The following is a 22,296-nucleotide window of genomic DNA, read 5'->3' as shown; positions in this document are numbered from 1 at the left end:
GTAAACAAGGATCTGTGAATTGGCTGAACATTGAAAGTCAGCGAGACAATTAGTGATTGCTTGAGTGAAAATAGTGGGACTTTCCGAGAATCCTTGTGGTAAACAGGTGAAAGTGTACTTTGAGGTTATGTAGGTGAAAGCAAACCAAAATTGTGAGTCAGGATGAACAGGATTTTTACTTTGTAGCTCCAACAGGGAGGTGTTCGACCTCGGCCTTGCTACCAGGACTGGTGCAGGTTTTGTTATCAGTTGAGCTCCCTTGAGAAAGTCCAGACTACAGCTTCTTTGTTATACCAAGCACCTGGGAATGTTTTCTCCCTGGGTGAGTCTGAGAACGATGTGTGTGCTTTTATCTCCATTAATGTGTGTGTGCTGTGTAACTTTAATAAAACCTTTCTGAAGGCGTCTGCCGGACTAGAGAGCGAACTGACTACCGAATGGTGTGTATCTTTCATCTCTCCGACTTTGCAAAGTCTCATTGTTGATTGGTGTTTGATTATTGGTTATTGATCTAAAACCTGATAACTCTTACCCCCTTGTTTGTGTTGAAATTTCTTTGAGGTAATCCTGGATTGAGTAATAAAATTACCCAACAGTCCCCCACAGGGTGCCCCTGGGGACACGGTCATAAGCCTTCTCCAAATCCACAAAACACATGTGGATTGGTTGGGCAAACTCCCATGCCCCCTCCATCACCCTTGCAAGGGTATAGAGCTGGTCCACAGTTCCACGGCCAGGAAGAAAACCACATTGCTCTTCCTCAATCTGAGATTCAACTATCGATCGGACCCTCCTCTCCAGTACCTTGGAGTAGACCTTTCCAGGAAGGCTGAGATGTGTGATCCCCCATAGTTGGAGCACACCCTCCGGTCACCCTTCTTAAAGATGGGGACCACCACCCCGGTCAGCCACTCCACAGGAACTGCCCCCGATGACCACGCAATGTTGTAGAGACGTGTCAACAACGACAGCCCTACAACATCCATAGCCTTGAGATACCCAGGACAAATCTCATCCACCCCCGGGGCTCCGCCGTGTAGTTGTTTGACTACCTCAACAACTTCTGCCCCAGAGATTGGACAGTCCATCCCCAGGTCTCCCCGCTCTGGCTCATCCTCGGAATGCACGTTGGTGGGATTGAGGAGCTCCTCAAAGTATTCCTTCCACCGCCTGACTATAGCCCCAGTTGACGTCAGCAGCTCCCCATCCCCACTGTAAACAGTGCTAGCGAGTTGCTGCCTCCCTCTCCTGAGGCGCCGGACAGTTTGCCAGAACCTATTTGGCGCTGATCGATTGTCTTTCTCCATGGCCTCACCAAACTCCTCCCACACCCGAGATTTTGCCTCGGCAACTTCCACTGCTGCACCCCGCTTGGCTATCCGGTACCCGTTTGGTGCCTCCGGAGACCCACAGACCAGCCACGCCCTGTAGGCCTTCTTCTTTAGCCTGACGGCTCCCTGAACCTCTGGTGTCCACCAGCGGGAACGGGGGTTGCCACCATGACTGCCACCGGCCACCTTGCGACCACAGCTAGCAACAGCCGCCTCAACAGTCGCAGAGTGGAACACGGCCCATGCAGAGTTGATGTCCCCCACTACTCTCGGGAAGCGGTCAAAGCTCAGCCGGAGGTGGGAGTTGAAGACATTCTTGACAAATTCTTCTGCCAAGCATTCCCAGCAGACCCTCACTATGCATTTGGGTCTGCCAGGTTTACGCGCCATCTTCCCTTGCCATCTGATCCAACTCACAACGAGGTGGTGATCAATTGACAGCTCTGCCCCTCTCTTCACTTGGGTGTCCAAAACATACGGCCACAGGTCAGATGATACGACTACGAAGTCTATCATCGACCTGCGACCTAGGCTGCCCTGGTACCAAGTGTACCGATGGGTATCCTCATGTTCGAACATGGTGTTCATTATGGCCTTACTGTGGCTTGCACAGAAGTCCAATAACGAAACACCACTCGAGTTCAGATCAGGCGGGCCGTTCCTCCCAATCACACCCCTCCAGGTCATGCTGTCATTGCCCCACGTGAGCATTGAAGTCCTCCAGCAGGACAATGGAGTCCCCTGATGGAGCACTATCTAGCCCTCGTCCCAGGGACTCCAAAAAAGTGTGGGTAATCTGAACTGATATTTGGCGCATAAGCACAAACAACAGTCAGGACCCGTTCCCCGACCACGAAGGCGCAGGGAAGCTACCCTCTCGTCCCCCGGGGTAAACCCCAACAGACATGCAGAGAGTCTTGGGGCTAACAACAAAACAACCCCAGCCCTCTGCCTCTCACCTGGAGCAACTCCAGCAAAGGAGTGTCCAACCCCTCTCAAGGACTTGGGTTGCAGAGCCAATGTTAAGTGTCGAGGTGAGTCCGACTATATCTAGCTGTTACCGCTCAACCCCTGCCACAAGCTCCTGCTCCTTCCCCGCCAGCGAGGTGACTTTCCTTGTCCCAATAACCAGATTCCTTGTCCTGGGATCGGACCGCCAAGGCTCCCGCTTCGGTCTGCCACCAGATGCACACTGCACTGGACCCTTCATGTTCCTCCTGCGGGTGGTGGGTCCACAGTTGGATGAGCCCATGTATCCGGTTCGGGCTGGGCCAGACCGGGCCCCATGGGCGAAAGCCCGGCCACCGGGCGCTCGCTCACGGGCCCCAACCACAGGCCTGTCTCCAGGGTGGGACCCCGGGAACCCTCCGGGCCGAGTTCTCCGACTCTTTGTTTTTACGTCCATGAAAGATCCTCTGAACCATTCTTTGTCTCACCCTTCACCTAAGACCCATTTGTTATGGGAGACCCTACCAGGGGCACAAAGTGCCCCAGACAACATAGCTCCTAGGATCATTAGTGCTCTCAAACTCCTCCACCATGATAAGGTGACCCAAAATCATTAGCATCCTCCCTAATGCAATTTCTTCTTGCTCAGTAAGTGAGGCAGCATCAGAGGTAACTGTAGAACCTCATCTGTGCTTGAACCGTGTTGATCCAGTTGAGCTTTCAGAGTTATCAAAAATATTAGCTTCATCTAAACCTTCAACTTGCATTTTAGATCCAATCCCAACCAAATTATTTAAAGATGCATTTCCTTTGGTTACTGCCCCCATTCTAGATATAATCAATTTGTCCTTAGTAAATGGATATGTTCCACAAGATTTTAAGGTTGCTGTAATCAAACCCAATATCTAACCTTCCATTTTTATCCAAAGTCCTTTAGAAAGGAGTGGCCATCCAAGTGTGTGAGCATTTAAACACTAATGCTCTGTTTGAGGAATTTCAGTCTGGTTTTAGAGAGTATCACAGCACTGAAACTGCATTAGTGAGAGTTACAAATGATATTCTCATGGCCTCAGATAAGAATCTTGTGTCTGTTCTAGTCTTGTTAGATCTCAGTGCTGCCTTTGACACAGTTGATCACAATGTTCTTTTAGAAAGGCTTGAACATGTAGGGATCAAAGGAGCAGCGCTAGGCTGGATTAAATCCTACCTGTCTGATAGATTTCATTTTGTTAATGTACATGACACATCTTCATACTCCAGGGTTACTTGTGGAGTACCACAGGGTTCAGTGCTTGGACCAATTCTTTTTTCTATATACAGTATATGCTTCCAATTGGTAAAATCATTAGACAGCATGGGATAAACTTCCACTGTTATGCTGATGATACTCAGTTATATTTATCCATTAACCCTGATGAACCTAATCAGTTAGTTAGATTGCAGGCTTGTCTTGAAGACAAAAAATTGGATGACTCGAAACGTTTAGCTTTTAAACCAAGACAAGACCGAAGTTCTCATTTTTGGACCCAAAATTCTGAAAAGGAAATTGCTTAGCCAATCGCCTTACCTTAATGGCATTACATTAATCTCTGAGAACAAAGTAAGGAACCTTGGTGTTATCTTTGACCAGGACATGTCGTTCAAATCCCAGGTTAAACAGGTTTGTAGGATTTCCTTTTTCCACCTTCGGAATTTGCTAAGATTAGTAGCATCCTTTCTAGGACTGATGCTGAAAAACTAGTTCATGCATTTATTACATCAAGACTGGATTACTGTAATTCATTACTCTCAGGAAGTCCACAGAATGTAGTTAACCCTTTGATGCATAATGGTCACTACAGTGGACAGGTACGCAAAACAGTTATTTGTTTGTTTTTGCTATTAAGCACAGCTGTTGAAGACTTTATTGCATGTGAGCCCCTCCATTTGTACTTCAGTAAGCCAAGCCAACATATTTCATGCTCAGAATGCACACTGTCCACTGAGGTGGACATGTAATAAATTATTTGTAAATTATAACATTTTCCAAAAAATATTTGTTGAAATTTGTTTCATTCACACCTAAAGACAAATGAAAAAATGTAAAAAAAAAATCATGGCTGAAGATTTCATAATTCATGCATCAAAGGGTTAAAAGTCTTCAGCTTGTCGAAAATGCTGCAGCTAGAGTTCTGATAAGAATTAAAAAGAGAGATCATATCTCTCCTGTCTTAGCTTCCCTACATTTGCTACCTGTTAAATTCAGAATACATTTTAAGATCCTTCTTCTCACATATAAAGCTCTTAATAATCAAGCTCCATCATACATCAGTGATCTGATTGTTCCATACGTTCCTAACCGAGAACTTCGCTCTCAGACTGCAGGTCTACTGGTGGTTCCCAGAATATCTAAAAATAGGATGGGAGGCAGATCTTTTAGTTATCAGGCTCCTCTCTTGTGGAACCAACTCCCATCTTTAGTCCGTGAAGCAGACACTTTGTCTACTTTTAAGAATAGGCTTAAAACATTTTTATTTTATTTTTATTTGAAAGGGCCTAATTAAGCGTGTGTTCATTAAGCGTATGTTCATTAGGCGCCTGTTCACTATGCATCTACAGACTGGCTTAATGAACACACGCTCAATGAACTCACCCTTAATGAGCACACGCTTAATGAACATATGCCTAATGAACTTACGCGTAACAAACTCATGCGTAACGAACGTACGCCTAACAAACGCACGTCTACACATCTAATGAACTCACGCGTAACAAACTCACTCATAACAAACGCACACCTACACGTCTAATGAACAGACAAAATAAACACAACCATATTCAGATTTTTTCTCTTGTTTGCTAATAATTTCTACATAGTAAATCAAAACGCTTAGAAAAGTAATGGAACACCTCACACCGACGAGCTAGTCATTTTAATGTCAAATTTGTGGAGGTGCACGCAGTCACTAGAGCTGCAGTGATGTCTGCGGTAATATAATAATAAAGATAACCAATCCTCAAGAGAAGAATATTAAACGCCCAGCAATTGTAGGTCCCTTCATTAATAAAGGTCCTTTACAGACCATGTGTTCTCTCTTCTTATTGGGCAGTGTGTGATTATTGGGGCGGGGCCATGTGGTCTGCGGACAGCAGTGGAGTTGAGTTTCATGGGGGCTCAAGTGGTGGTGCTGGAGAAGAGGGAATCGTTTTCCAGAAACAATGTTCTCCACCTGTGGCCTTTCACCATCCATGATCTGCGGGGTCTTGGAGCCAAAAAGTTGTATGGAAAGTTCTGTGCCGGCTCCATCGACCACATCAGTAAGTATGAATTCTGCTGATCTAACCACAGCACCTGGATCATCGTGCCTGAGTAACATGTTTTCGTTTTCCAGGTATCCGTCAGCTGCAGCTGGTCCTGCTGAAGGTTGCATTGCTCCTGGGAGCAGAAGTCCATGTCAATGTGGAGTTCAAACAGCTGATGTTTCCACCTGAAGACCAGAAACAACACAGTGAGTTTCATGACAAGGCTGCTGAGGTTAAAACCAGAGTAAAGAAAAACTGGAAGTCTCCTAGATGGAAAGCAGTGTTTAAATAGGTTGACTAACTTAAGGAATCCATATAGTTGTAACTCCAGAGATCCACCTTCTATTTGAAGAAGAGTCCTTAGCTCTGAAGACACCTAAATTTAAGAAACTATGAATTATCAGATAAAAGTGGGAAGATGATGTCAGCTTAAGTTTCATTAAAGCAGCTGGGTTAATTGAATTGGCTTTGTGCTGATTCATCTGTGCTCACTACTGGGCATGGACAAGTCCTGCAGAGGCAGACTGAAACATCCCAGATGTAAAACAGAACGCTACTGTAGGTCATTCATCCCATCCCATCCCATACCCTACCCTACCCTACCCTACCCTACCCTACCCTACCCTACCATACCATACCCTACCCTACCATACCCTACCCTACCCTACCCTACTCTACCTTACCCTACCATCCTGTACCATACCATACCCTACCCTACCCTACCATACCTTACCTTACCATACCATACCATCCTGTACCATACAATACCATACCATCCTGTACCATACCATACCATACCATACCATACCATACCATACCTTACCTTACCTTACCATACCGTACCATACCGTACCATACAGTACCTTACCGTACCTTTCCGTACCATACCGTACCAAACCGTGTTGCAAGTCCGAGCAGCCGGTCAAGGCTTAGAAACAGTGGTCAGAGACAAGGGTCACACAAGGGTCAAGAGGACAATAGTTCAGGACTTGCTGGTGAGGACAGAACTAGGCAAAGGGTCAAAAGACAGGCTGTCTTCTCTGGATCCACCCATGGGTCCACCCATGATCCTGCCCCTAACTCCACCTCTGGCGGGAAAAGAAGGACTGGAATGGAGTGAAGAAAGTCCATCTGGACCCAGAAGTTCTCAGGAATGCTGAAGGGAGATCTACAATTTGCTACCAACATGAAGATTTATGGCCTGTGCTCCCTTTCCAGGAGTGCAACATGAACTTTTGTGCCCTCATGTGAATACTGCATGTAGTGAAAATGATACCAAATGTCTTATGTAGAGCTAAAAAGTGTACTTGGTAAATGACCCCTTGACCTAAACTGTCAGGAGAGAATGAATTGTGACTCTTACATTGTTTAGAGCAGTCTCAGGAATGATATAAAAGGATGCAGCTCAGATCGGGCGAGAGGACTCTTGGAAGAGGAGATTTGGGAGAGTTTTGGGGAGATTCTGAGAAGACAGGAGCTGGTGTAAACTAACTCTTATTTAATCATTTTGAACTAATTCCTCCGTGGGGGATAGCAGTTGTTTTTTATTTAACCATTTTTGTATTTTTGATTTTGTAATAAACCTTTTTTGAAAAAGAAACATAATCCTGATTCTTTCAGGTTTTCTCTAAAGCTTCACGTTTGGAGCCCTGGCCATAAATTGCACAGAGGTAAGCATATCGATGATCGGTCTCTGAATTATCAGGACTTACTTTACAGTTTATAATAGAATAATATAAAGAAACCTTAAGATAAGGGAAGTTTTAACTTCCCCCTCCTTGCGAGTAACGAGTTGTCTTAAGGGCGATAAAAACAGGATATTAGAGGTTATTTTGGCTCTGATTGCAGGTTGAAAAAGTCTCTAATCAGCTTGAAGGTTGGATTAATAAATAAATTGATAAAATTATGATAGCCTGATCAACTAGCATAAATCATTTTATAGTTACCAACCTCCCACATAAGCTGTTAGAGGCGCAATTAATTCCGGGTAATCCAAACAATTGCTGAGAGGCTTGGCTTGCCTCCAGACTTCTCTCTAGTATCTTAACCAAAAGGTAACGAGTTTAAAAGAAGTGGAGTACTCTGAGGCTTGCTATTCGTACAAGTCATTTCACCTTTAAAATAAAAGACAAGATTCTAATTAGATAGTCCAAACCCGGGTCTAGTACAATTAAACTCGCCGACATCCCCCCGAACCCTGATAGATGCACTGTCTCATAAGTTCTAACGGAACTGGGTTTTAAAGGAACCGGTAAATGGGACGGGCACGCGACATGGCGCCCAACGTGGGGCTACAGAGCGAAGGTTCAAATATTAGATACCGGACTATTCGACGTAGAACTATGTCTTTTAGGCTGATAAAAGCTTACGCACAATGGACCTGATACGCTTATAACCTTGGAGTGAAAACCGCACCAATTTCTCGAAAAGGAAAGAATTTTGAGAGAACGGCCGATTAACTCAAAGAGGTATAAAGAAATCACGGCTTTCCGACGTAAGAATAGCCAAGGATAAATGCTAGGCAAAAAATAAAAAGGAATGAAGAGTAAGAATAAAGAATAAGACGTGAAAACGAATAAAAATAAAATAAATAATAAAAAAGAGAAACTTTCAACCAGCCATGGCAGATAGATCTTTAACGGTAAAACCGGAAAATGTTCTCCTTAATGTGAGATTTGTCACCGGAGAAATAGCGACATTTCAAGGTGAACCACAAAGCGTTTTAGCAATATCCTGTAACCGGAGCTTTCAGAACGAGGCCGGCACGGCTCAAGCCGCAGCGGAGCGCTGTCCGAATGCTGAAACTCAAGTAAAGAATAATCATGTATTTCCGTTAGTGGGTGATTTGGTGATTCTAGCAGAACAACAAAATGATCCTGTTTTTAATCAGATAGCGTGGTGTTGTTGGGAAAATCCAGCGAAACTCCCCACGGGCGAGCAATATGAGAACCTTCTGGGATTGCTTGAGCAAATACCAACTGGACCGGAACCTTTAGTTCTCACTCCATTTGGAGTCGGGCAGTACCGATGTGATCAGGGAGCGATGTACTCTGCTATGGCGGAGTTCGTGGTTCAACAGACTAATAGTAGAACAATTTACTTCTTATCTAGAAGCAAAAATGAGGCAATTCAAATGAGACAGGCGTTATGTAACCGACTGGGGATCACGGAGCTCCAAGCGGAAATGTATCGGAGAAGAGCTGCGGTCGAAATGTCGGCCTCCTGGGATGAAGTCCAGTTGGTTCCGACCGCGCCCCCTTTGTATCCAACGCTCCGCGGGGAATTCCCTGTGAGCCCCGGTTCCGAGAGCGGATTTCCTCCACCCCCACCGAACCCGCCTGACGCGGTTCGGCCGGCGCAGTGGAACCCGTTTCTACATGTACAAACCCCTTCTCAGGTGCCCATGAGAGGAGCGGAGAGACCGCCCACTGAACAGCATGTTGCTGCGTGGGACAAAGACGAGACTCAGAGACGGTCAGGGGCTGAAAGGACTCCAAACCCAATTCCTTTTCCCCCGTTAGAACCGCATAGTCCCGCGGCTCCTCCGAATCATGTTATGATAGGTCAAGAACCGGTGATAATTTTGTCAGGCGAGAAAATAGATGCGGAGATCCGAGAGGAAGATGTGTTGATCTTTCTGAAAGATCCACAAAGTTCTGCCAGTACTACGTCCTCTTTAAGTTCTCTGAGGAGACTTTTAGGGGCAGAAAGCAGAAGCTCTATGATCCCGCTGGTAGATCGTAATTACGGAGCTGGAGAAATTACTACTCTCTTAGACAAGCAATTAGGGAATCTGGAAGGTCGTGTCAGCGCGATTTCCATAATTAACGTAGACCCTCATAATCCCGACATCTCTTTTCACCAAGCTTGGGAGCGGGTGGTGTCAGAAGCCTTGGATTCAGGAGCGCAACGGCTAGTGTTTAAGCTTAATAACAAACCCCAGGTGTGTCGGATAACTGAAGCATATGGTGCAGGTTTGGTGATTTATTCCGAAGCCTCTAGCAGGCTAGGAGACATTCCGGTCGTAATTTTAGTGGATAAGTCAGCCTTGCCGCGAGTAGAGAAGAAAGTCAAACATTGGTTTGAGGCCAGAGACAGAAGCAGTGAGAGTGAAGCTGAATCGGAGGAAGAACAGGGTTCCCAAGTGGTGGTGCGTGGCACACCCAAAGGGACGCTCAGGTCAGAATGCGGATCCCAACAAAAATGCAGCACTCTGATCCCTGGAAGCAAAACACCTGAAAAGGTGAGTTGGTTATCCCCAGTTACAGCCCATGAGCAAGATGAGAACAGAGAAAATGTAGAGCAGCAACCCCAGAGAGCAGAAAAAGGAGATGAGACAAATCCTATAGTTTATGGCATTAGAGGACTAAATAAAAAGAGCCGTCCAGTACAGATGAAATATTATGACCCTCAGGCACCTCCTAACATAGGCCCAGTTAGACCGGTTCCAGAACCAGGACGAGGCCAGTTTGCAATTAACACAGAGGGAGACCAGAATTATGCAGGAGAAGAAGCAGAAAATCCTTTTCCAGACTGGTACCCTGTAGATGGCTTCACGGCTTCGGCAATTCAAGCAGCGAAGAGTAGGGAAGAAGTTATGTTGCAACCAGGATGGGGTCAACCTTTTAAGCATGCTTATTTAGGCCAAGGATATGATTTTTATCGAGGTGGATGTATGGCTAGAGATTCGGCAGTGAAAACTCACTGCTACTCGCCGTGCAGCCCCTCCCAACCTTTGGATGTAAACCGAAGCACTCCGCAGGGAGGACAGCTTAATTCAATGCCTAAAGAGAGAATCCTAGAACAGGAATATTCCCCATATTGGCAAACTGCTCAGGAACAGTCAAGAGTAAGCTTAGGACATTTTGATCATACCATTCTGCCACAAAGAGCATCGGGTGAGACAGACGCTGGATATGTACAGAGACTTCAGGATCGAGGTATGACGATTGAACAACTTTCAAGTCCAGAGATTTCTCAGGTTATAGCATTAAAGAACGATCTGCGTTTAACCCCAGGAGCCTCGCTGATGTCCTTGGCGGAGAGTTATCCCAGAGGGATTGGTGAGGATTCTGGTGAACGACGGAGGAAAGCTTTAAGCGCTGAAATCAGTACAGGAAAAGTTACATTAGCTGGGTGTTTGGGAACAATCGCAGGGCTTTCCCAAGTACAGCAGGAAAAACTTTTAGCTGATCTGCCAGGGGGATTAATGATGGCCGCGATGTGGCCTAATCTCTCTCCTGCAGAAAAAATCCGACAAGTGCAGGCGTGGGATCGCACAAGGGAATTTAAGCAGTCAAAAAACGAATTAGGACGGCAGGCCGGAAACAGATTGATAGGTCAGATACCATCCCCTCTGCCCCCTCCACACCAACAGCAAGGGAGCCAATCAGTGAGTTCTCAACCGAGGCAACTCCCACCCAGAACAGAACCGAATCAGAACCAGAGAACCAGGGGCCAAATGGACCCAAATGCAAGGCCGTTTTTCATGGGACCCCCCGGCTGCCCTGTGGCTCGACCCAGGAGAGCGAACCCGGAGGAGTGGGCCCGGATGAGTAGAGAACAGAAGGAGAAATTGATCCAATCAATCAAAGATTGGGACGCGAAATACCACAATCAGAGAAACCGGCCACCACAACAAAAGTAGAAATAATTGAGGCGCTCTCATCTCATACGCATTGGGATGGGGAGTGGCTTAAAGTAAAATACGAAAATACAAAATACATTTTAGATACCGGGGCATTAATATCAGTAAAGCGTGAAAATAATCCGATGGAACAAATAGGATGCAAGAATGTGATACCCGCAGACGGCTCTGTACGTAACATGGCAGTTCATAAAGATGAACAGGGAATTCTTTACATAAAAGGTGCAGAAAACTTAATTAGTTTAAAGGATTTAGTAAAAATAACGAAATACCCAGCACTTCATGTGAGTTTTTTAGGTGAATTAAATATGGACAGTCTCACTGGAGAAGACTAGTCTGGACCCACACAAACTCAGAGAAATAATCCAAAAAGGTAATTGGGCTACACACAAAAATGATTGTGGCAGAGTAAAAGAACAATGCATTATTAAAGGAGCGATGCCTGCCAGGGAAAAGCAGTATCCGATCAGAGAAGGAAGAGATGAGATCAGGTGTACTCTCGCTGAGCTTAAAGAAAAAGGGATAATCGAAGAGAAAGATACATTATCCACCTGTCTTCCCATTCAAGCTGTTCCTAAACCTGATGGCACCTACAGACTGGTACACAATTTGAAAGGATTAAATAGAGTGACACCGCACGACGTGCGTAAAACTTTTGACCCGTACATGCAGCTCCGAACCATGCCTATTAAAAAATATAAAACATGCATCGATTTGGCTAATGGTTTTTGGTCTGTACCTTTAGCTCAAGAAAGTCGAGCTAAAACTGGATTTACATTTGAAGGAAAGCATTATGAATGGTGCGTTTTGCCGATGGGATGGGTAAACGCGGCGAATAGATTTCAAGGTGTCGTACAGTCATATCTGGAAGGTTTACCTGTCGTTCAATATATCGATGACATATTTTTCCCGCATGATTGTGAAAGCGAACACCTGAAAACTTTGGACGAGGTGGTGACCAGGCTGACATGTGCAGGATTCAAACTCAACTTGAAGAAAAGCCAGCTAGGACGCACAAAAGTTACGATCCTAGGTTTTGAAGTGTCAGATTCAGTGTCTGTACCTTCCACCTATCTGCAGAACATAACACCCCCGCATGACTTACTCACGCTGGAAGGTGTTATCGGACAGCTCCAGTACATTTCCAGCAACGTCCGTGATTTTCGAAACATCATTGATCCCATAATGTCACTTAAAAAAGGTCTCAGAACCAAAGTGGGTCAGAAACTGGTGACGCACAACCGCAAACTGAGCTCACAGGAGCTTGAGACTTATCAAGCAGTGATGGTTAAAATGGGTGCAAATCTAGTGAATCTTTCAAATAGAGAGCATCATGAACCGTTAGCTGTAAGAGTGATTGTAGGACAGGATTTCACAGAGTGTTTATTTCAGAACTATGACAGCAAGAGTCTGATAACATGTAAGGGCTATAAGCTCGCACCAACAGAAACCCGTTACACGCCCAGCGAAAAGGTGCTGACCACCCTGATGAAACATAAAGATATGATGTTCGCTCTGGCCGGATCGCAAAAAATCATAATTCAATCTACTGATTATATGATTAAAGAACTTCGGAAAGATCTCCTCCCACAGGCGAGGGCCGTTTTACCCAGATGGGCAAAGTGGGAGATGTTATTGGCAAACCCGCAGATTCACGTGGAAGGAGAAACAAAACTTAAGCCTGACAGGAAAGAGGTTGTTAAAGCCATAAAACCAGAGGCAGTTTACTACACGATGGATCTAAGAAAACAGCAGATGCAGACTTCTGTAAGTGGGGGTTTGTGAGACTGCTAAAGGACAGGAAGTATCAGCAAGCTGGACAGACTGTCGGGTCCGCTCAAACTGCAGAGTTGACGGCCGTTGTCATGGCGCTTGCTGACGCGTGTAAGCTGAAGCTCAGATCAGTAAGATTGGTCACAGACTCTAAATACGTTAAAGACGGGCTAGATGATCATTTAGCATTTTGGGAAGCTAAAGATTTCCAGAAGACTGATGGAGAGAGATTGGAACACGCTGACTTGTGGACTTTGGTATCGTGTTATAAGAAAAAATTACAGATTCAGGTGACACATGTAAATAGCCATACAAATGGAAAAAGCGAAGATGAGATCGGAAACGCAGAAGTGGATGAATTAGTACAAGCTCGCGCTTTGTTTCTACCCACAGCGTTTTTACAGAACAGGAGCGCTGCAGCTGATGAAGAGCTGGTGACATTTGCGCATAAAAATTACGGACACGTAGGAGTATTACGTTTGCGTGAGATTTTCAAAAAAGAAAATATTTCTGTACCAAAGCTGAAAGAACTAACAGCACGAGTAAAAGCGACGTGTGAGTCGTGTAAAGTAAAAGGAGGGGCTCAACCCGTGATTTATGATCATTTGCCCATCATGTGTGATGTGCCGGGGGTGCATTTCAGCACGGATGTTGGTGAATGTGCCTCTAGAGGGGTGAACGGACATAAGTTATTTTTGGTAATCAAAGATAATGGACCAGGTGATCAGAGCAAGATAATACCACTGAAACGTGTCACAGGAAATACGGTCAGCATGGCCTTATCTCTACACCTGCCCCTCACGTGTGAGTCACTCCGTTCGGATGGAGGACCTGAATTTAAGAATGACAAAGTTTCTTGTCTGCTTGAATCAAGGGGGATAAGACACATTTTTTCTATCCCTTACGAGTCCCACACTAACGGAATAGCAGAAAGAGCAGTTAGGACGATAAAAAATCACATCCTGACTAACCTGAGCTCCCGATGGGATACACCGGAGGGAGTTTCAGAACTAAATGTGATCCTTAATAGGACGAAACTGAAAAGAACTGAGAAAAAAACTAACCCGGAACACGTCTCTGTGTTACAGAATGGTGAAAGAATTTGGGTCAAAAGAGGACCGGTTCGAAAAGGAGATTGCATTAAGCATAACGTAAGTGGTCCCTTTATAATAAAAGACATAACTGGGAACGTGGTTTTAACTGACACTGGTTTGCGCGTTCACCCTCATCAAGTTATAAAATAACTCTGAAAAATAAAATTGATTAATTGAAAAAAAAAATAAATAAAATAATTTTTTTTTAAATTAATTACTTGATTAAAGGTCATGGCTGGGCCAAAATCTAGTGAAGAAATGACTTGTAAGATCTCAGGTGCTACGGGCCTAATTTTGCTAACGAAGGGGGATTGTGTTAAAGATTGTAAAGTGGCTATGTTTCCGGGCTTCATAGAATCTGCAAATGTGTATCGTTACGCGCAATGGGGAGGCTTGAGGCCAGGAACATGCGTGATATGCGGATCTCTGTGCACCCTAATTAAATGGTCGGGGCTCCGGGAGCAGAAGCCCACTCACCTGGAGAGAAGAACGGACTTGCATACAGGTGCAGTGGAGCTGTCTGCTCCCATTAAAATATGTTTTTGCGGAACCTGCTTGAGGAATAATCCAGGCATCATCTCCTGGCAGGTCTGTGAATGCACCCACAGAGGTGAAATCAAAGATGGGTGCTGTTTCACGAAGAATGGTGTTTTGACTACCTGCTTACCGACAAGCCAGCCAAGTATGTTTTTTGTAGGAGAGCTGCTCAGGAATCCTAGCCTGGTGAAGCCGGTTAGAGATTTATGGGTGGAAGCTTATCCATTTGTGTTCAAGCTCAAGACCAGAGAAAAAGGACTGGAAGAGCTTCAGGCTCGGTCCAAATTTGAGTCTATTAAGAGCTTGATATTAGGACAACAATTTGGTACGCTGGCTGATGCATGGGAAACAGGTACACAGATTGGGGTAACTCAAGAGTATAAAGATGACAGATGGGGAACTTATCTGTCAGGGACTCTCGACTGGCATACAGGATTGTCTGTTCAGGAGCCCCCAGGGATGCGTAAGCGTGTTACATCATACCTGGTTGAGCTGAAGAGTCTTGGACCAGGGGCGGAGCGTAAGTTCATGCCTTATCAGTTAACTTTGGTGGAGGTAATAGACCTGTCGGGTCGCGTTTGCAGCTCGGCTGTTAACATAGTGACCACCCGGAGAGGGGAGGCATATTGGCCTAAGATTTATGGGACTGCTCACACTAGAATGTCTCGTAGAAGGCTGGTCTCCAATCTGACTCTAACTAACTAGAGCAGGGCGCTTTCATTTCTTGCTGATTTTTATGCTTCTGTTTTGCAGATGTTGTCTCCTCAGAAGCATAAGAGGGAAAGCAGCAGAAAACGAAAAGTGGTCAGGTATGCAACTCCGGCGGGAGTTGACCCCAAAGTTAAAAAGAAAAATGTAAATATTCCGAAAGGAAAGAATTGGATAATAAAATGGATTAAATGGGCCTTTTTTATCCTTTTCGAATTTAGCCTCATAGGATTAAGTATAGCGATTGCATATGGGGTACATGTATATCTCCGAACGTATCATGTGTCCTCGGTGACATATAACATAACTCACGGAGGACCGCAACAATTAGTAGGGAATTGGAATGTATCCAAAATTAAGCTGTTATGGCCCAAAGAAGATTTTAATGAGAATATAACCACCTGCATGATAGCAACACAGATTGGATTCAAGATTTGTAGTGTAACAGGGAACAAAACTGGCTGCCTGCGCTTGCCCTGTGGAGAAAATGGATTTGACCGGATCATGGCTACACCCTCCGTGACATCATTTTCTGCAGCAGAGCAGGAGGAGAAGAATGACACGGAGTGTGGTGAGACCGGCCCATGGGCGGAGTATATGGCAGTCTTAATGGATCAGACAGGATCCACAGAGCTTGATCGATCTTGTCAGATAATATTAAGGAAAAAGAAAATCTTAAATCAAACTTCAGGTGAAGTGGAGTTGTGGGTTTACAAATATTGCCTTAAAAATGATTTAGAATGGGGACACAACTTCACCACTTTCAAAGTGATAAAGATAGAGAGATGGTGGCCTCGTAGAATCAAATTTGGGTGTTTTCAGACCAAAGACAGTAGTTTAAGTTCCTGGCAAACAGGAAATATTACGCATTGGTATCAAAGATTATCAAGAGGGAGGGAACGAAGAGATGTTTGCCCGACCCCCCCTCCTAACACAACACTAAAATATGATTCCTTGTCCATGATAGGAGAGAGTCACATGTGGCAGAAAGTAAAAGATAATGTGATTAAATGGTTATCAAAAGTACCCCCTGCAATGTCTGATCCCCTGGCTGAGGCAGAGGAAGGTGAAGAGACCGTTCCTCTCTTTCTAGAGCCCGGTGTGCGGGGTAAGAGATCTACTTCAGACTTAGCTCGACTCTTACGTAAAGGTCATAGTGAATATGCAAATTATACAGGATATCAGAATTATATACTTCCCACTAATAGTACATATTTTAACTGGACATTTTTCTGCCTCCATAATGAGGTAGGCCTTCAGCCACAAGGATGGGAACTGCATCCAATAAGACACACTCTTTATACAGAATGGGTTTATGAGGTTCCTAATTTTAAACACCCAAAAGTAGTGCAATGGATGAAAAAGGATCAATCTGATCCCACTAACTTAGATACAGGATTTCATGCATGGAATGAGGAAACTAGACTCTGTTTAACCAGGAAAGCGAATAATAGCGCTATATGGCAGGGAGGCGAGCCACTTAGAATAAGGATCGCAGGAGCATATTATCAAAAAGGTACAGCTACTCCTGATAGTATAATTGAGGCAGACTCCATCTTCGAAGCAGTAAATGAAATGATTAGACCAACCCATAAGAAAGATTTTTATCACAGTCCCACATGGGCTAGAAATTACACCTTAATGCTTGAAGGATGTCAGGTGGAAGTCTGTAATAATACTAAAGGATTAACTAGAAGGATGTGTATTTTTTGGTACTCACAACTATATGGATTAACAGTTGGAGGTCTGCGTCCAGACACATTAGGAGATCGAGAGTTTTTTAAACCTAGGCCTCCTTATCTAAACATAGCTACTTTAGGAACTGGAGAATTATGCTATAAAGTCTTACGTGGTTATATGCAAAGAAATATTCCAGAAGATTATAGATATTATAGAAAAGGAATGTACGAGACATATCCTATGACATACTGGTATGGAGAGGGATATAATAAGCAAAAATATGATTATTACCCCCAGGACACAAGGATTGAAGCAGAAACCTTTGAAAGAAAATTAGTGGGAACTAAAACTCTTGTGATGGAACATGGTCAACTTCGAGTTAAAACAAATTGGTTTTCTATTGATAAAACAAATACTTGGGAAGTAAATGATACAAAAACAGGAAATGGTCTTTTAGATCGTATAATGATTATGAATGATAAAGTTGGAGACTTAGTGCCACCTGGATTCACAGCCCCAGGAACGACTAAGTGGGGAGCGTTTAGTCTGGTCAATTTCAATTACCTTAACGGGTTAGGCATAGACCATCATGTGTGTTTTAATGAACCGAGAATAGGGAAAAATCCTCAACCTGAAAGATTCACAATTGACCCTGATGCACCCAAAGAGTTTCCTAACTTCAGAAATTTCCCAAATTGGGACCTGAGAAGTGGTTTTTGCTCACCATTTCGAAGATCGTTAGATCAGCAAAAAGCTGACTGGTTTGATTATTTTGCATATGGCATAAATGGCACATTACGTCATGTGAGTCTGATAGTACGTGGTGTAAATGAAATTATGAGTGACAGTGTAGTGCAGGTTTCTAACAATGTAATTCAAGGAACTTCTGATTCAATGGGAATGTTGGTAAAAGGAGTTAGAGAGCACATCATTAGGCCCGTCTGGGATGCTCTCTTCTGGCCTCTGTGCGCTCTCGGATTGATGTGTGGAGTGATTATTTTAATAATCGGTATGATTTTGGCCTATAAAAACAACAAGTGGCAGTTGACAGGAAGAAGGCTGTTAGGAGAAAGAAAAAAGGACCTGGTAGATCCAGATAAGATGGGAAGAGAGGTGTCAAGGTGGAGGGAGCATTAGCCCCCCTTCTTGTTGCTCCTGTTTAAGTGCAGGCCTCTCTGCACCGCATGCTCCTTAACTGTCAGTCTGTAACTTGAAGTGAACAAATGGCTCATCAAACTCACCCTGAATCTGAACTGCTTGATGCTCTGAATCTGGAGGTATGTCAGGATTTTATAATTATTTTATCCAGTTTGTCTTTAAGATGTTGTAGACATTTCATAACTGGTGTAGACTTGTTGTGAGGATTAATGTCGTAAAACTATGCCTGCAGATAGGAATTGTAGTGTGGTTCTTCCTGCAGCTTCTGCTGATTTATTTTCTCCTATAATTAAGAAGTGTTTATGCAGTAATGCAGTTACTTATTGCTTCATAGAATGAGTTATATATCTCATGTGGAACATATTTTATGTTCCTTCCAGATGGACTCGATTCTGCAGAATATCATAGAGGGATTAATCCCCTCTGCAAGTCCGCCAACTGTTTTCTCTCTGAATGGCACATACTATTTGTGCACCGTGAACCGCAGGAGGGATGGATTGCCTCAGACTAAGACGATCGGGCTCCAATGTGAACATGCTACGATGAATAAACGCTGCGTGTCTTGCAGGTTTATTCAGTACGTCCAGCCCAAATGGAAAAGGGACTCAAGCGGGAGGCTGGTCAGGAGGACGACGTACTAATGTTGTCCTCTCCGGGAGTAAATGCCCTGCTTGAGCAGACCCACGACGAGGAGCTGACAACGGCGCCCTCCTCTGACGTGGCTGAAGAGGTTGTATCAGTAATGACGGCAGCTTCGACATGCGTCCCGTGTCCTGATGTGATACGTGAAATCCCTATGGTCTGTCTAAGCAGGGAACCAGCAGGCATTCCTCCCCCTGTCCGAATCGCACCTGGGAGAGAAATGAGGTGGAGGATTAAATCCCAGAAGGGGTGTTACTTTGTTTGTCAAGGCAAGATTATAGATTGCTTTCAGTTTATGAATATTTTGTCTGTAAAGACTGGATGGTTCGGCCCAGAAGTCTGTGACTCTTTTGGGACCGCACCTTTATTAGATACGAGAAATCATGTTTTGGTTTTCAGCGCCAGCTTCCCACCGCAAATGATGGGATCGCTTCCGCGTGGAGAGGCTCCAGTGATGGATTTATCTTTATTCTTTTTGGGCGAAGATCCCACAGATGGAAGGAGGCAGTTTAAAGGTTATGTAACAACCCGCAAAGGGACCTTGTGTTTACCCGTAGCTGATGATGGCATTATGATGAGAATGAGGGTTGATGTGGAGGCCACAGTTAGGTGTCTGAGTGTTCAGCCGTTCCTGAGTGAGATGGATGCTAGATTTATGAAGGCTTGCATTGCTGCTCCATCTTTTTATGGTCCTTTTCCTCAGTTCGTCCCCATGGGGGATGTTGCAAGTCCGAGCAACCGGTCAAGGCTTAGAAACAGTGGTCAGAGACAAGGGTCACACAAGGGTCAAGAGGACAATAGTTCAGGACTTGCTGGTGAGGACAGAACTAGGCAAAGGGTCAAAAGACAGGCTGGCTTCTGTGGATCCACCCATGGACCCACCCATGATCCTGCCCCTAACTCCACCTCTGGCGGGAAAAGAAGGACTGGAATGGAGTGAGGACAGTCCATCTGGACCCAGAAGTTCTCAGGAATGCTGAAGGAAGATCTACAATTTGCTACCAACATGAAGATTTATGACCTGTGCTCCCTTTCCAGGAGTGCAACATGAACTTTTGTGCCCTCATGTGAATACTGCATGTAGTGAAAATGATACCAAATGTCTTATGTAGAGCTAAAAAGTGTACTTGGTAAATGACCCCTTGACCTAAACTGTCAGGAGAGAATGAATTGTGACTCTTACATTGTTTAGAGCAGTCTCAGGAATGATATAAAAGGATGCAGCTCAGATTCGAGCGAGAGGACTCTTGGAAGAGGAGATTTGGGAGAGTTTTGGGGAGATTCTCAGAAGACAGGAGCTGGTGTAAACTAACTCTTATTTAATCATTTTGAACTAATTCCTCCGTGGGGGATAGCAGTTGTTTTTTATTTACCCATTTTTGTATTTTGATTTTGTAATAAACCTTTTTTGAAAAAGAAACATAATCCTGATCCTTTCAGGTTTTCTCTAAAGCTTCACGTTTGGAGCCCTGGCCATAAATTGCACAGAGGTAAGCATGTCGAAGATCGGTCCCTGAATTATCAGGACTTACTTTACAGTTTATAATAGAATAATATAAAGAAACCTTAAGATAAGGGAAGTTTTAACTTCCCCCTCCTTGCGAGTAACGAGTTGTCTTAAGGGCGATAAAAACAGAATATTAGAGGTTATTTTTGGCTCTGATTGCAGGTTGAAAAAGTCTCTAATCAGCTGGAAGGTTGGATTAATAAATAAATTGATAAAATTATGATAGCCTGATCAACTAGCATAAATCATTTTATAGTTACCAACCTCCCACATAAGCTGTTAGAGGCGCAATTAATTCCGGGTAATCCAAACAATTGCTGAGAGGCTTGGCTTGCCTCCAGACTTCTCTCTAGTATCTTAACCAAAAGGTAAAGAGTTTAAAAGAAGTGGACTACTCTGGGGATTACTATTCATACAAGTCATTTCACCTTGAAAATAAAAGACAAGATTCTAATTAGATAGTCCAAACCCGGGTCTAGTACAATTAAACTCGCCGACATCCCCCCGAACCCTGATAGATGCACCGTCTCATAAGTTCTAACGGAACTGGGTTTTAAAGGAACCGGTAAATGGGATGGGCACGCGACAACCGTACCATCCTGTACCATACCCTACCCTACCATACCATAACATACCAAATGTTTTTGTATGGCGCGTTTAAAAACAGCATGGGAGCTGACCAAAGTACCTCCCAACATAACATCAGAAACATAAAATGCTAATAAAACAAACTGAAACAACAGGCAAGATAAATGCTGATCAAAACAGCAAAGAAAGAAAGAAAAATCAATCTAAAAGCCATATTATACAGGTGAGTCTTCAGGCGTGACTTGAAGATGCCAATGGATGGTAAGTGGTGGATAGTGTGTGGCAGTGCATTCCAGAGTATGGGAGCTACATACATGAAAAAATACACAGTCCCCAAAATACACAGTCTCCAAATGCAACCTTTTCAAAATCAGCTTAAGACGATGCAGTAAGTGTAGAACTCCTCAGTTTAACTTGTACTGGCATTATCCTGGTACACAATAACACAAATGCAACTCTCAGTATGTGTTCAATACTCGGACAGTACCAGATGCACATATGCAACAATTTGTAAGTGGTTACTTTTGATAAATGGTCAATAGAATATAAAGCCCTCTTCATACAGGCCATGAAAAACAGAAATGTTCAGGACTCTGTCCGTAAGACCTTTGTGTCTGAATACAAACATCCGGATAACGTTAATTTAACCGGACGACGCCCCTAGTAACAGGTCCGGACTTGTTACGGACAAGGTGGCTGCTTCAGATTGGTGAGGTCGATTTCCAGACAGGGAGGACGGGACCGGGGGACGCTGTGCGCACCTAGATAGCTCGCTCCTGTAGCATGCGGCAAACCATGGCAGCTCGCCTCCTACGGTACCATCTCCTAGACGCGTGACAGAGCGCTTCACACCGCTTCCGTGATTCCTTTTAACCATTGAGCTTCATCATCCAGGTCTCTTATGCGTCTTCCTGTGTGCAGAATTATGCTTAACGTAAGTCCGATCAGTGAGAGGAATTCTATCTCTTCGTCTGCCATGTTTGACTGAATGGCTTTGTTTGGGTAAATGACGCCTGTACGCCCGCCGCACCATGTCCCCCCGCCCCCCCCCCCCAGACATCTGGAACTTTTCCCTGCTGTGTGAAGGCAGCCGAAAGGACAAGTTCCGGTACAAAAGTGGTGTGTCTGAAAACACAGTTCTGGTTAAAAACCGGACTGAATTGTCCACACATATTCCAGAATGTCAATCTGAAAAGATCTTAAAGGTATTCAATTAAATGTAATTTGCCATAAAAATATGGATTCTAGAAAGATAAGTCTGTCAAAAATGCTAATGAGCTGTCAAACTAAGCCCCACCTCGCCCACTTGTCAAAAATAACCCCAACCCACTTCAAGAAAGTGAAACAAAGGCATATAGAGAAGTTAACCAAAGTCATCAACAAGACAACAGCACACAAAAC

The 22,296-nt window shown here is 44.3% G+C and overlaps 1 protein-coding gene across 3 annotated transcripts in view; it reads left to right on the top strand.

Annotated features, from left to right (window-relative positions):
* The window catches only part of mical3b (microtubule associated monooxygenase, calponin and LIM domain containing 3b), a 135,080-nt gene that overhangs the window by 11,779 nt on the left and 101,005 nt on the right, over window positions 1-22,296 (top strand). For all 3 annotated transcript variants that reach the window (XM_070554044.1, XM_070554066.1, XM_070554091.1), the window contains exons 3-4: window positions 5,369-5,576; window positions 5,651-5,767. In XM_070554044.1, the coding sequence (XP_070410145.1) occupies window positions 5,369-5,576; window positions 5,651-5,767 (325 nt within the window). The remainder of the gene's footprint in view (window positions 1-5,368; window positions 5,577-5,650; window positions 5,768-22,296) is intronic.

The sequence above is a fragment of the Nothobranchius furzeri genome, chromosome 1 (genome assembly GCF_043380555.1).
Source record: "Nothobranchius furzeri strain GRZ-AD chromosome 1, NfurGRZ-RIMD1, whole genome shotgun sequence".
NCBI lineage: Eukaryota > Metazoa > Chordata > Actinopteri > Cyprinodontiformes > Nothobranchiidae > Nothobranchius > Nothobranchius furzeri.
Note: the sequence above shows the minus strand (reverse complement) of the source record. Positions and strands in the feature narration are given on the sequence as shown.